General features: G+C 36.9%; 1 protein-coding gene across 2 annotated transcripts in view; it reads left to right on the forward strand.

Moving 5' to 3' along the window:
- Nucleotides 1-13,250, forward strand: part of nectin1a (nectin cell adhesion molecule 1a) — a 35,048-nt gene extending 21,798 nt beyond the window's left edge. Inside the window, exons 5-8 of one of the 2 annotated variants that reach the window (XM_034310969.2) lie at nucleotides 848-999; nucleotides 9,648-9,795; nucleotides 10,404-10,470; nucleotides 10,799-13,250. In XM_034310969.2, coding sequence (XP_034166860.1) covers nucleotides 848-999; nucleotides 9,648-9,795; nucleotides 10,404-10,470; nucleotides 10,799-11,020 — 589 coding nt within the window. In that variant the 3' untranslated portion in view covers nucleotides 11,021-13,250. Of the gene's footprint in view, nucleotides 1-847; nucleotides 1,000-2,521; nucleotides 8,551-9,647; nucleotides 9,796-10,403; nucleotides 10,471-10,798 lie in introns of those variants that run through there. The other variant, XM_026938896.3, reaches the window with a different exon arrangement.
- Nucleotides 13,251-16,670: the final 3,420 nt, after the last annotated feature.

Below are 16,670 nucleotides of genomic sequence, written 5' to 3' on the forward strand. Positions count from 1 at the left end.
AATTGATAGCAGGAACTAACTTGTCTTGCAGACAGTTTTGTGTTCTACAACATGAAATGTATCTGTAAGTGGTTAAAAATGCATGACATGTTATTCCTTAATAAATGAAAAAAAATTATTGGCAAATTGCAAAAGATAAATTAAACAAGGATTGTGCTCTGACAGGAAAATGATCAACTGTGGGTTGGTAATAGTAAGGCTTTATGTTGCATCACACCACCGTCGTTGACGTTTCTTATAACACCACACCCCATCATGTTTTATCCTTACATAATAAGCAGTTCAGTTTTTTATACCTTTATGAGGATTTTCCAGCTTATCCATCTCAGTCCATCAGTCTGAGATTCTCATTAGCTCAATATCCCAAGAACGAGTGCTTGAATGTTTATAGGATTTATAGGGAATTATCATTGTAAGCAGCAGATGAACTGATTTGATTTTGGAATTGATCCAAATAGGGTCAAGGTCACAGCAAGGTCAAATGTCTGAAATGGTTTTTCTTCAATAGCTTCCTTCCTGTTTGTCATACAGAGATGTTACTTACACACTTATGTTCAGGAAATCAAGGCCCTTTATTGGCTAGCTACATTTTTTGCATGTGTCTGTCTATGAATCCATCTGAGATTCTCGTTAGTGTGATATGTCAAGAACGATTGGTTGAACTGATTTGATTTTGGAATTGATCCAAACAGGGTCGAGATCACAGGAATGGGCAAATGTCTGAAATCTTTTTTTCTTCAATTGCTTCCTTCCATGTTATATATATAACCTACATATATATGTATGTACATAGGATATGTTTCCCATTTTGAAATCAACTTTTTTTTTTTTTTTTTTGTCCTCGTAGTCTGAACGGCTCCATGCCGAATACAGCTGAGCAACGCGAGGACACACTAATCTTTAAGGGTCCTGTAACCTATGAGATGGCAGGGACATACATGTGTGATGCCACCAACAGTATTGGTACAGGTTCAGCTTCAGTCGAGGTGATTATAACAGGTAAGGGCTGGAATTTAAAGCTCTGAATGTAAAAGTGCTCATCATGCATGCTTTATGTGAGAATGCTATTGTCATTGTATTGGCTGCCTCTGAAACATCACCATTATATAAGCCACTCTTAGTCGTAATGATTTTCTGGAACAGCATCTCATCCTTTTCTGGTTCATCTCAATGTTCTTCAAGCTGCATGTGTGTTTGATGCTTGATGTGATCTGTGCATCTAGTTCATAGATATCTTGTAACAAGACTGAAATACTGCATGACGTCTCATTTATCTCTGTACTCGCTTGCTCATGGTAATGGGCTGTCATGTTCTGTCAAAATTGGACTAGAAGAAATATGCGTTGATACTTGCTGCTGTGTGTCTGCTGCATGCTTGGATCGCTTCTGAGTCAAAGTGCTCAAGTTATCAAAACACTGTCATCCCCTTTCCCTCATTTACCTCCCTTTTCATTATTTTATTTAAAGCTGCTGTGTGTAGGACTATAATTTTTGTTTAACATGAAAGAAAAAAAACGAGTCGGGAGAAAACAGTAGTGGAAATATTCGCACGCATACCCGATGTTAGCAAGCTAGCTGACTATCGTTAGTTAGTTAGCTAAAAGATGGGGTGGAGAACACAATTCAAATCAAATGACAAAAGAACACAGGTCAGATAATAACAATACACACCTCAGAAGTGACCAAGATATTTGTTTCTTCATACTGTCTTTTAGCTAGCTAGCTAGTTACTTAGCTAGTTTGCGATCATTGGCTTTGGAGACACATGAATCACCACGTGGCCCTGCACAAACACACAGACCACTAAGAAATCAGAGGGGAGCAAGTTTCTTCTTTAAAAAGAGCTTATGTTTTAACTAACTAGCTAACATTAGCCAGATAGCTTACATGGGCCTACATTCAGCACTGCAATAAATGACAGCAGGAAAAGTGCATTATGAGAGAACAACAACAAGAAGTCAGCAATCCTGCTAGTCTCTCGCTGTCGTCTGATTCCAAAGAATGAGCACATTTAAACAGCAGAGTCATGGATCAAGTCAGAAATGCACCAGCAGAGCACTGGAAAATCAGAAGAGAAAAGTCAACAGAGGGATTTAGCCAGCTAATGTTAGCACGCTAACCAAAACACAAGCTCTCGATGAGGACATTTTGCTTTTTCATGTAGTACTCAGTAAATATGACAGACTTTTATTGTCATAAAACTTCTGTAATACTGAGAAGATGACAGTGGACAATTAAATATTTTAAATTACAACCCAAACCGCATAAATGGTATGTCAGTACAACAATGTTGTCATTATTAATAATAATCATTTATAGTATATGGTTTGGGACACAACGTTTAAAGTGTATGGACTTGCAATATCATCAATCTATGCTATCAGAAATTTCCTATCTAATTTTTTTCCAAGATTTAAAATATTAAAATATACATACAGCAGCTTTAACTATGTGAAATGGGGCTGTTAGAGGAATTAGAGAAAGCCTTATACCCTCTTCCCTTCCATCTCTCCTTACCCAGAGTCCCCTAGCTCCACACATGCTGAGCAACAGCGAGCAGGCGCTGCTATTGGTGGAGCAGTTGTGTGTGGTACAGTGCTGCTGGCAGCCATTATATTGTTGGTGGTCTTCTTTCATCGGCAAAGGCGCACGTTTAAAGGAGATTACAGCACCAAAAAACAGGTCCTGGCCAACGGCTTTGGCAAATCTAGCGACCTGTCGTCGTGCCCCTCTCTGCCTCAGAGCCTGACCTATCCCGAAGACCTGAACTATCCTGAGGATGAGAAGAAGCCTGAACTTTATGGAAGCCCCAGTTTCTTAGGTGAAAGTGTTCAGGAGTTCCATAATAATCCTCCCAACAGGATGAAGACCTACAGTCCAGTGGAGGACAGCAAGAGGTTGAGATATAACGAACAGAGCTACAGGGATGGCTATGGGTCTGAAATGGAAGTCTCGGTGGATATGGTTCCTCAAAAGGATGGTTCTGTCATCTCTAAAGAGGAGTGGTATGTGTGAAAAGAAAACGAGGAAAAAAATCTTTGTATATAAATTCATCTACATGCCATCATTAGAATTCCTTCCCAAATTCCATGCTAGTAAATATAGCTTAAAATCCAAATAAATATGGGTCAGCTTTATTTATATTCATCTCTGGTGTTAGAATGAAGTCCAGAATAATGAGCATTTTTCAACCATTCACTGGTCCTGTGTCTGATTTGTTATACATTTGTCATGCACTAAAGTAAATTATACCACAGTGCTGGTAAATTCTCAAACCTGACTGGCCTGAAGTTGTTTAATGTTTTATAACAGCACCTCTGACAGTAGTTCCAGCTATGAAGAAAATCATTATGTGTTAGTTCTAATACGTCTACGTCACTAAGTCACAGGGGCTTTTACATTGAACACTCCACATAATCTAAGTCTAATAAGTAAAATAAAAAAGTGTTAATTAACTAAGAGAAACAGTCATTGATATGGTGAAGCTTTCAATAAGATGTTTATTTAACATTTTTGGAAGGAGTCTCCAGTGTTGCTTTGTAACAGTCTGTAATTTTGAGCTGTGTTTTGTCATTAACAAGCTGCTTTTTTATTATTAACTTCAAGAGAAAGTGAGGGAGTGACTGTTTATAGCTGCTATAACGTAAGTGATAACAGGAACTAGCTGTCAATATGTGGCACAACATTAAATGTAAATATAGACAGATAAAAAGTAAAATTGCTGTGGTATAAGAGGGATAAAACACTAGAGGATGTGCTGTTATAGAAAAAAAATTGGTAACACAACAGTAAGTGTTGTGTTTTTTTCCTTCCTTTGACCCCCTTTTTTTTGGATACGGTCATTATTCATTGTTAGCACTTAAAAGAGCAGATAATGGCTGCACCTTTGTTAGATTATAGTGTGTATATATATATATATATATATATATATATATATATATATATACAGCATGTTATGGTGGGGATCTTTTATTTTTTTCCCAGAGAAGCTCACATACCCTACACAGCAGATATATTCACACCTGACCTTTGCATTATCTGGACATGGTCACAGAGTGAGACAATTGGGGATGAGTAATGTCAGCGAAGTCTAAACATCTAGTGGTGGCAAGTAAATTGTGTGAGAGGTCACAGCATCACATGCACATACGGAACGGGTTCAGAATTAAACATTCAACCATTTTTCAGGCACTTTGTTTACTGTGAAAATTTTGCACTGTCGCTGTTAGTGTAGTCCTTTGTTGATACTTTGTTATTATACTAGATATTGTAGTTTTTTTATAAGGGGATAAAATGTCAAATTTCACATAAAAAAGTGTCAATAGACACTAAAATCAAGAACGTAAAAGAAGAAGCAGTTTATAAAAACTAAATGAAACATGGAGCATGTATGCATGCATAGCCACAAAACATATTATGATTGATTTTTTATAAACTGTGATAAGGAAAAACACATGGATTTCCACTGGTACTTGGCATTTCCATTGTTATTTTCATAACAAACAGGGCATCACAATGCTGCCAAACAGTTTATATTTTTGTCAGATATTATGAAGTGAGATGATCAGATGCTCAAAGCACAAAATAAAAATGAAAGATTACAGTGTGCGATCTTGCCTAGGTAAATACTGCAATAACAATCAACACACAGTTCCTTCATGTGTGATTACCAGTAACATACGTTAAATAGGTTGTGTCAAGCATACAAAAATGAACACCAGGAAATAAATATATTTCTAATCACAAGTTCACATCTACTGGAAATGAATTTCAAGTCAGTAAATATGACCGCCAGGATCAGAGATCAGTGTAAAATCTGCTGTTTTTCAATGCTTTTAGGACTCTAATATGATTGACTGCACCAGAAGCCTTTGGTAAACAGTGAAGATTTAGGTGCAGGGTTTTATAGCATCTGTGGGACAGAGCTTAGTTACAAATGCACTTTTATTTCCCAAAGTGTTAGAGTGAGTGCTTAGAGTGAGACTTATGGCATCATGTTTGAAATCCAGGCCCAGATGGTGTTGTGATGTGTAGCTGAATTATGCCTGAAGCCAGACTCAGTTGGATTTTTAAATATTTCTACTGCTTTAAAGGTGCAGTTTGTAATGTTTAAAAGTGTTTCTTGGCAATAATTATAAATTTATAATGTTAAAAAACCTATGACCAACAGCCTGCGGTTTTTGTTTACTTTTTTCTGGCCCAGAAATGTGCTCCGCCCCCACCCAGAACAGAGCTGCTCAACTCTGCTCCTTTTCCTTAAGGAGGCTTTCGCATAAGCAGCATTTAGTGCATTTGAATAGTGCAAAGCCTAGTGTGTTTATCTGCTTGGCGTAGTTCATTTAGGCCGTGTGAGAACACAGCAATCCACATCTGCTGCAGCTTTTAGTACTGCAGAAAAACAAATGCAAAGGGAAGACCACATTCTCTATTAAGGAAGCAAGGAACATCAGTTGTGTATACAGAAACTAATTTTATGGGGGATAAAGAAATATGCCAAATAAAATCACTGTTTCATCTGTTAGTTGAAATGGATAAGTGGAAGGATGCCAGACTGTAGCAGAAGAAATTGTGGCATTCAGAAATAGTCATTTCATTTTTTAAGGCACAGTCTACCATCAACAAATCGAACCATATTAATACCAATAATAGACATATGAAAATCAGTGAAAATGCTAAAAAAAAAACATGGTAGTAATAGGGGGAAATGACATCTACCCTTCTTTTTCCTCCTCCTGCAGTAAACCTCTAGTATTTCATCAGCTTGATTTTCCTATGCTCAGAGTGTAGCTAGCTGGCTAGTAGCTTTCAGACAGAAACAGGAAAAATGCACAATCTGGGGTAAAAATGGAGGAATCATAATGGCGACATTGTCGGAACATTATAGTGCAATTACTGAGCAAAGCAATGATATTTGATATGTATATCATGTTAACCACCCACAAATAAGCATTTGCAAGTGTCATAAAATACGACAGTAACACCCTTTAGGAACAGAAAGAACCAATAACTAGACAGATTGTGCAGAACACCCACACACACACACCCACACACACACACACACACACACAAATCTAACCAATGTTGGCTCAACAGCATCACGTGTAGCTTGTTTGCTAATTGGGAAGACATCGCTACAGAATTTTTGGTTCACTGTTAATGCATGCTCTTAATATTCTGCTTTTTATTGAAAAGTTGCATGAAAGGAACTTGAGCTGAATCTGCTTATCAGCACTGGAGTGCGGAGATTAAATAAATCATCATCACTAGGGGGTGCTGTCTTACGGCACTGACTGGTTTAAATCACACGTAATCAAAAATGGCTGAAAGAGGCACATGATCATCAAATAACGGTGTAAGTACCTCTTACTGCAGAACAAGAAGTCCATGGGATGGACCAGCTAGCTAATCTCGCTAATCTACCTTCAGGCTGGAGAAGTGTGTTAAGTGTGTTGTTTCATGTTATACACTGTTGTCTAGGTTAGAGTTAGGCTTATAGGCAAAGTTGGATCAGATCCAGCTCCACCTCTGGACTTTTGATTCTGCGTGTGAGGACTATCTTATCTTATCTTCCCACTTAGCAGACAAGGTCTTTTTCAAAGTTGTTGAAATGGAAATTAAGCACATTGTGCAGAAGTATGTGTGCTATCTCAGGAAGCTGTGACCATATAAGGAAAGTAAATGGCTAACAGTGACAGTTGCACATGCCGAGAAGACAGAATCAGTTCGGCTGTAACAGCAATGCTGATCCAAACAAATGTATCACCAGATTAAAACCAAGCTAAACTCAAGCAATGGATGACGAATTAATTCTGGGATGCAGGTTGAAACTTAAAATTGTGGTAATTCAACTGTAATTTAGCAAAACATGTCCAGTAAATGTATTTAGTATAATCATGTCCAATCTTATCATACTCATAAAAAGGCTGCAAGTTGGTTAAATAACTGTACTTCAAAGTCCATATTCGTTGTACAGATTAGGTTAATATTTTAGAGCTGCATGAAATCATCCTGTTTTATGTATATACAGCTAGATGCTGTGCATGCGGTGCATTATAAACTTCACCAAAGACTATTGTAAAAGTTATCACGTTCTACCAAATGACAGAAAAGCTCTTAAATTCATTTATGGATTGATGTGTTAGATGTAATTTATTGAGTTAAAAACACAGTAAAAACATGCTTGTACATATTTGCTGTATAAATGTCTTGTAGTGCAACTGGTTATGTGCAAAGGATACAATAAAACATGTATAATGTGTATATGTTGTGCTCAAATACAGTTCTGTTCACCAAAGTGTTACATAATCCTGAAATGTGATGAATAATATGTTTTTGCTTTTGCACAAGGATTTAATTACTCTGTATAGTGTTTTGTAAATATTTGAAATATGTTGAGTGTTGTGCAATAAGTCACTATTGTGAAATTATTATGCTGTACAGTATATATTTTCACTGGCATGTCATTTGTTAAATTAATGCTTTATTTTCCTGTTGGTTGTAACTGTATTTTAAATAGTTTCAGTGTAGCTTGCATATGTGTTTGTTGGGATTTTTGGGCATAAGCACATGAATTGTTCTTTTGCAAATAAAACGTGAAAATGCATCTGTAAAAATCCCTGTAATCAGTTTCATGTGGGGAAAAAGAAACACTTTCTCAAATGGTCTTGTTTATTGCACAAAAGCTTTTCTTTCTTTTCTTTTTTTTTTTGCTGAGTAACTGGCTGGTTGTCATTTAGTCCTGACAGTGAATTCCCTTTTCCACTCGGCAGTAGTGATGTGTTAGAGACTATTTGAGACAGATATACTCGCTGGAGGCTTTTAGTTTGTGGCTGGCTCTTGTCTTTGTTTTCCTGGGCAGAAGCCAACCATTGTCTTTCTAAATCCAATATGAGAGAGGCTTTCATTGGTCAGGAACTAACATCACATTGTCCTTTGTACACAATGACCTAAGTGAAAGCTTACGTGAAAGCCATTCATGACAGACTCGATTTGCAGGGCTGAGTTAGCACAATTTAAGACAAAAAAACACACACATATTCCAACAGGAAACACACTTGTGCTTTATGCTGTTCACCTAAGTGGAACAGCAGTGGAAAATATGTGTGTGTAATGTAGATAAAAATGTTTCGATAAAGCTTTACATTAAGATTTTTTACTGCATTAGTTAACATTACACCACAGCACTGTTGAATTGTCGATTCTGATTAGTCAGAAGGTGTTGATTAATTTTCTATAACAGTAGCTCTGGCTAGAAGGCAAATCACAGATGCACCACATGATCTAACTCTAATAATAAACATTGTTATTTAACAAAGAAAAATGCTTAATTGTTGATATAGTGAAGTTTTCTCTAAGCATATGTTAATTTAACAGTCAATGTAACAGTCAGTATGTTTTCCACCACAGGAAAGTCTTCACTACAGAGGAGTGTGTACTTTCTGCTTTCTAGAGAATATGACAAGCTGCTGGGTTTTTTTTTGTCTTATTAACTTCAAGAAAGAGAAAAAAAGAGAGGCTAGTGAGGGATTGATTGTTTATAGCCGCTATAACGTAAGTGATCACTTACATTAAGGGATAAAAAGTGTGATGAGTCATTCATTAATAAATAAAAAATGTAATCATCAGTAAATTGCTGTAATCTAAGAGGAAGAAAACACTTTGGGATGGTCTGTTATAGGAAAAATAATCACTCTGTTTTGCATCGGGCCATATCACACCACCATGTCGTTGATTATTTTCCTATAACAACATGCCACATGTTTTATTCCTACATACCAACATCTCTGACAGTTGAATTTTGTTTGTTCATGTTAACTAATGTTTTAATAGTATAAGTTAAGGGAACTTTAATGTAGTGGATTACTGATGTTTCAGAGGCAGCTTATTCATCAACAAGAGAGAATAATTCATGTTATGATGCCATTCATTTGTACATTCTTTGTGCTGATTTCTGCCTAAAAATGATTTGTTTTTAGATAATTAAGCAATATCGCGCAAGCAAGAGTGATTATTATATTACTTCCACGGTTGTGGTTTGCTGTAGGTAATTACAGCCATGCCGATATTCAGTATAACCGTACGATTGCAAGTGCGATATTGCTTCAATTCAATAATTCTATAAACAAGAAAAAAATATTGAGTGACATACCGGACACAATATGGCCAATTTTTCCTCCGCAAGAGGAAATAGATCCCAAAGCAGCTACACTCACTTAATAGAACTTCGGCTAGCTGCCTAGCTAGCTCACATTAATTTGTACATTCCTGTTAAAGGTGCTTCTGGTAAAATTGGCTTCCCTTCTTCCTTTTCCTCTTCATCTGACAAGTCAAAAGTTATATTCCTGAAAAGTATCGTTTGCCATGTCTGCTGATGATGTTGCTAACTCTGCTGTAGTAACCATGTCGAACTAGTAAGTGGAATTTTAGGTGGAGGACACTGACGAGCGGAGTGATACACACAGCAAAACATCCCAGTGTGGTTATAGTAAATAGAAACACTCATGGAATGCTGCTCCACCAATCGGATCAGTGGACCAGAACTATTGTTGTATAATATGTCTTTATTTCAATTTCACAGAGGCTGCTGAAACTACACAAAGGTTCATTTTTATGGTAGGACAATCACCAAGCGTCTGTGTTTCCTGCAGAAACCCCCCAGCCACTGACCGCAGCTGAGAGGGTGATGAGTGTCCTCGGATGGGTGATTGCTCTCGGCATTATCCTCAGTATAGCCGCCATCGTATTTGTGGTCAACAGACAGCAGCGGAGGAAGCAAAGTGAAACCGACAGTGACTCGTGGGTACCATGCAACTGGCGTACAGAATACTGTGCTAGAACAGTTCAGGTGTGCTTATCTGACTAATGTTTTAGAAAAAAAAGGTAATACATTAAATACAGTATGTGTATACAAGTCTAAACACTATAGCTTATTAGAACATCTAATCAACCCTTGATACAAAGCATGGCCTAGTAGTGTATATCTGGTAGTCATTCCTACAGTGAAACACATCATTTGTCTCTTTTATGTCTGTTAGTGTTCTTTTCACAAGTATATTCTTGGACAAAAGTCCTCAATTTCCTGCTTGTCTGTTCAAGCTGTTTTACTGGTTAGTGCTCATCTAGTGCTAGTTTAATTGGTCAGCCATCACGGCCAAGTGGCTTGACTAGCAAATACTTACCGGTATACCAGGTTTTGCTGGTGTACTGATCTAGCATGACCTTTCTGGTTGCTTGCTGCACGCGCACACATTATTGCTGGTTTACACTGGAATTCTTTGGGAGAGAGGTTTTACATGTGCCATATGAGTACAGTGTCATTAAGAATAGTCTTGCGGCAGTTTTGGTTTTTGAAACCTGCACTTTTGCAGACTCCTCTGTTCCCTAAAGATCTTTGTCCTCAACAGGGCCGGCTCTTCTCCCGCCCGTAAAAAGCCTTCTTCTTTTAAAAAGAAACCAGCGGATGATTTCCAGGTAAGACAGCACTCAGTCCTTGTGGTTTATTGGCCATCTTGAAAAGATGCACTAATGCATTATACCTTGCTTGCTAAGCTGAAAAGGAAGTCATTTGTGCCTCAGGGTTTATTGTCTGTGAACAGAGAGCACCTCCTACTGGTGAACAGACAATGACAAATGAGCTCATGGTTTCCCTTGTAACTAAAAGAACAGACGGATCATCTTCTTCTCGTAACTGCCGCTCATAAACCAGATTCCGGTGTCTTCATTTCATACAAGCTTTAAAGCAAGAGAGCTGTAATCACTGCAAGAGATCTCTCTCTAATATAGTGCACCCTTTCCACAGAACCAGGGCCAGATATACGACGAGCTTCCAAACCCAGCTGATTATGTCAGTTATCGTCTGGCGTGTAATAAGGACGGCCATCCAGAACAGCACTCTCCACCCATCCAGCCACCACTCACATTTCTGCCCCAGCACCCATGCACCCAGAGCAACACGTTCACGTACCCTACACCCCCCGGGCCTAACACTTCATACACTTTCCCTAAAGAACAGTATGTATGAGTATGCACATGCAAACCTCACACTCTTTATCTCCCTCCTTGTACCACTGCTCTGTAAGGAATAAATGCAGCCTGATGTGAAGAAGAGTTACTGTTACCATCTCAAAGTTGATTATTTTCCTATAACAGCATGTCCCAAGTGTTTTATTCCTCTTATACCATAACAAGTACGTGTTATCTGTTTCTAGTTTCATTTAATCAGGGGTGAAAAGTCTACAAAACATACTGAATTGACTAAAAGTACTGCTACTGTAGTAATAATTCACTTGAAAGACAGTAGTGATCAAGAAAACTACTCAAGTAAGAGTAAATGAGTCATCTGGTGAAAAACTACTTAAGTAATTACTTCACAAACTACCTTTTTAAACCAACTGACACAACTAATCTGAAAATGTTCTATCTGGGAAGAATGCATTTTTTAACTATTACATGAATGAAGTGAACACAACCTTGATTATCAACAGTATCTAAATAAAGGTAACATTAGCTGGCTAGCTAACTAGGCCAAATGCTGTTGTGGTTTCAGTAGCTTACTAGGTTTTTTTAATCAGCTAATGTTAATTCATACAGTCAGCTATCTAGCAAATATGCCCCTTGCACATTATCCTGAGCATTGACCATAGGCTGTAGCAGTACTTAGATATTTTTAACATAACAGACAATCGCTACCAAACATCAAAGTGACATCGTAGGTTTAATACAAAGATTTTAGACGATAAAATATCAAAACATCAAGCTAGCTGGTCTAGTTCACTCAGCTAGCTAACGGTTTTTCTGTACATGTTTTCGCAGGTTGGATGTTGAGCTGTGAAATGCCGGTATCTCCATGGGTTTTGGCACGCGTAATTTGCAGATCTTTATCACGCTGCTTCTTTTGAAGCAGTAAAACGGAGGATATCTGATAAATTGGGACAGGGATGCTCATCTGTCTCCACTGTCTCAGACATTTCTGCTGTTGATGAAGCAGTTGGCACCTGAAGTGTAGACTTTCGTCAGGAAAAGCCTTATTTCAATTTTCAGTCAGTTGGGCATGGGGGGTTGAAGGTGGGAGGATTTCTTGGCTTGTCCTCAAATTCAAAAAAGACTTTGAATCAGTTTTTGGGGTTAAATGCATTATTATACATTTTACTCTGAGACAGTGATCAAAATTCAGTGTAGTGAAGTTGAATATTTGAATGAATGATTTAATTATACTCAGAAAACTGCCATTATAGTAAAACACGTCCTCAGGTACTGTAGTAAGAGTACATGTAGTTTGTTACTTTTCACCCCTGTATTTAATGTTGTGGGACTTCTGCCAAACAAGTTAGTTCCTGTTATCACTTACGTTATAGCAGCTATAAATAGCTGTTCCCTCACCAGAATCTCTTTTCTCTCTCTCTTGAAGTAAAAAAGACAAAGATTGCAGCTTGTTGCATTCCTGAGAAACTGCAAACTCAGTGCTGGAGACTTTCCCATGTCAGAAAACGTAAAGTTACAGCTTTACCTCTGACTGTTACAAAGCACTTGCACTGGAGACTTTACCAAATGAACCATTATCTGTTTCTGTGGAGTGTCTGTCATACAAGGCAATGTGTATGTTGTTATTATAGAAACAATATTGTATTAGAACAAGCACGTTAACATAAACCTGTCATTTGCCTTGCTGTTATAGAAAAGTAATCAACACCTTCTGACCAATCAGATTTGAGAATTCAACAGCACTGTGGTATAAACTTGTCATGCTTATTCATTTGTCATATTTTTTGTACATATTCCTAATTTGCATGTTTGGTATCATTTTCTCTGTGAAATGTGAAAAATAGCTAATTTTTCATGACATCTAAGTTCCTTATCTGTGTGAAGTTTCATTTTTTTATGTTGATATCTTTTAGAAATACATCCCACAACTTTTCAAGTCTCTAAATTCACCATTAAAGATGACCATCTACTCCATGCATTCAATTAATCATTTGTTTGTTTGTTTTATTTATTGAACAATTTTGAATCTCTGAAATGCTGAATTAGTTCAGTCTCAAAAGCACAGTTTTATACATTTCTTTGCTAAAATGTTCACAGCAAACATTCTGGGGGCATAAAATCTTATCTAGAATCACACATCTTTCTCACTTAATTACAGGCATAATTTGTGAAGAAATGTACACATTTTTCTAGCCAAGACATGTTTTGTGTCTGACATTCTTTAATTTTCCAGTGTTGCTAAGTATTGGAAGTCTGTCTCATTCAAAATCTTTTCCATAACTCTACAAAATCATTATAGTCTTTATTCATATGACATTGTTAAGTTACGCAATCCCAACAATTCTGTTAAATATGAAGAATAGTCTGTATATTAAATATACAAAGTTCATACTCCCAGCTTTTTGATACAATTGCATCCTCAAGTTTTGTGAGGAGTGTAAAGGGTGGATTGATACCAAATAGAGCCAAATAAAAAAGTAGTTCTAGATGTAGTTTGAGGCAGATATTTACAGAAAAGGTTTTGGGTGAGATGGAAGTCCATTACTTGTTAGCTATTATGTAACAGGTTTTGCCATTTATTACATACAGTCCCCTCCAGAAGTATAGGAATGGCAAGGCAAATTCTTTTGTTTTTGCTATACAGTGAAGTGCCCTGTCAGATTGATTGTTTAAACATTTACTACTGAATGTCTACTCTTGGTTTGAGCCCTGGGTTTCACTTGTGAAGACTGCATTTGTTGGATAAACCAACATGAAGAACAGGGAGAAAAGTCATTTTCAAGCTGAGAAAGAGGGAAAATCAATCAGAGCCATTGCACAATCATTGGGTATAGCTACTACAAGAATTTGGAATGTCCTGAAAAAGAAAGAAACTCCTGAGGTACTAACGTCCAGACATTGAACAGGTTGGCCAAGGAAAACAACAGCAGTTGGTGACAAAAACATTCCGAGAGCTGTGAAGAATTTGCAAAGAAATACAGAAATGAGCCACAAAAGTTCTGCTCATGATCCAAAACAAACGAGCTCATGGGAGGTAATGCAATGGCATGGGTTTGCAAGGCAGTTTCTGGAACAGGCTCACTATTCTTTATTGATGATGTAACTCATGATGGTAGCCGCAGAATGAATTCAGAAGTCTACAGAAACATTCTGTCTGCCAATTTACAGAGAAATGCATCCAATCTAATTTGGAGGAACTTCATCATACTGCAAGATAATGACCCAAAACACTGCCAACACAACAGAAGACTTCATCAGCAGAAAAAAGTGGAAGGTTTTAGACTGGCCAAGTCAATCGTCAGACCTTAACCCAACTGAGCTTGCATTTCACCTCCTGAAGAGGAGACTGAAAGGGGAAACCCCCAAAACAAACAACAACTGAAAGAAGCTGAAGTACAAGCCAGGAAAAGCATCACAAAAGAAGAATGCAACGGTTTGGTGATGTCAGTGGGTCACCGGCTTGATGCAGTTCTTGCGAGCAAGGGATACGCAACCAAATATTAAGTGTTATTTATTTTAAAACATTACATCTGTTCCAATACCTTTGCTCACCTAAAAATTGGGTGGTCTGCCACCAAAGGTATGATGTTCTAAGTTGTTTAGCACATCTAGATGTAAATATCAGGAAATGAAAGCTATAATTCTGATCGATCATCTCATATTCATCTTTTGATCTCAAACCCAAATGTCTTCAGTGTATAACAAAAACAAAAAAATTGGCCTTGCCGTTCCAATTCTTTTGGAGCAGACTGTATATACTGTATATAGTCAATACTACAACTATATACTGTATATATGGTTGTACAAAACTGTCATAAATAATAAAAACAAAGTCAATATTTGGTGTGATGAGCCTTTGCTTTAAAAAAAGTAGTCTCAGGTAGAATTTGTGCAGTTTTATAAGAAATTTAGTTGGTTTTAGTATTACTGAGCATCTTGTAGAATCTGCCACAGTTCAGTTGGCCTGTTATGTAATATGCTGCTTTACTGACATACAGACATTTTTCTGTAACATTAAATTTTTGGTTGGAAAAGTAATCTTTGGAAATATAAAATGTTTTTGTACTGACCCAATAATGCAGAAGGGATCAAATAAACATCTGTAGCAAAATTTGTACTGAATAAATAAGGTGCCTATGACTTTTGGACAGTACTGATTATATACTGGATGGATGGATGGATGGATGGATGGATAGATAGATAGATAGATAGATAGATAGATGTACATTTAAATGGCTGTCTTTTGCTATTGTATAGATTAATGTCCATGTCAGTGCAGCCCTACCTCCCAGTCACTCTTGTAACGGACTACTCCATGTTGTTATGTGGCATTACATGGTGACGTACCTGTTAAAAATACATTATTTTTCAGGATTTTATCATACTATTTTTGTTGCCATTTAATGAAAGCAGTAATCCACTTGAGAGCGTGCATTACAGTGCATTTATCACAGGTAAAGATGTTCTTAAACACGATGCTAAACAGAAGCCGAGTGAAAATGAAGGTAAATACATGCGGCTGAAGGTAGGCCCCTCCTTATTCCTGGATTTTGCCTAGGACCTAAAATCATGAAATCTACCCCTGCACTTACTGTAGCCCAGTCAGGTCTCATGGGGTACTTATGGCAAATCATTTAGGGGTTCAGATGACAAAAAAAAAAAAAGATGGAAATCCCTGTTTTAATAAATTGCACTTTGATCACCACACAAAAGAGTACTTCTGGGGTCGAAGATACAGACCAAAAGGTCATTTTCAGATTCAGATATTTTAGACCTAAAAGTGTACATCATCTACAGAATTGTATCATATGAGGGCAGTTGTTGATTTAAAAACTTGTATTAGGCTATAATGTCTATAAAATAGACAGTGTGCTGAATATATACTTTCATTATGTGTTCATTATAAATGTGTTCATGTGGTATTTTTTTAAATGAATGAACAAATATTGTTTAGAGTTGTCCTTTTTGATTGGTTTGTATATTACCAGTGGTCAAATTGTAACACACAACAATTCAGATGTTTGGAACGTCTACCTGCACAGGAAGTTACATGGCTGCTCTTCTAACAGTCTTAATATTAACACAATCATCAAACTTACAAACTCAGAATTACCTTGGACATTATTCACTACTCAACACTGGTTATCATACCTTTGTCTTTCCCTTTCAAAAGAAAGTCTACATATGTTGTAGCATTCAATTTCTCATTTCTGATGGTTGAAACGAGGACAGACTGGACCATAATTTTTTTTGAAGTGCTCACAAAATACCCAAGGCAAGTGTGAATCTGTGGATGGAATTAAATATCAATAATCTTGTTTTTTTGTAGTTATCAATCACGTAATTTATCACGTAATTGTCACGCATTAATCATGTAATTCAAAATATACACAATGAATATATTATTAACTATTGGAATTGTATGTTTTCTTCTTATTATAATAATTAATATTATTTTATTTTGTTATTACTTTATTTATTGACTGATATATTTTATATATTAAGTTTTTTTTTATCAGTGCAAGTCTCTGTTATATAAGTCAGCACATAATAAGACAGAATTGATTTATGAATATTTAACTGCATAATGTATAAGACACAGAGCCCAAATACTAAAGAACAGACAGAGCCCAGACAAGAATAAACTGAGAACCAGGGAAGCAGAGAAGAGAGTTCATCGATCACAATGA

Source organism: Pangasianodon hypophthalmus, chromosome 15 (genome assembly GCF_027358585.1).
Source record: "Pangasianodon hypophthalmus isolate fPanHyp1 chromosome 15, fPanHyp1.pri, whole genome shotgun sequence".
Lineage (NCBI taxonomy): Eukaryota > Metazoa > Chordata > Actinopteri > Siluriformes > Pangasiidae > Pangasianodon > Pangasianodon hypophthalmus.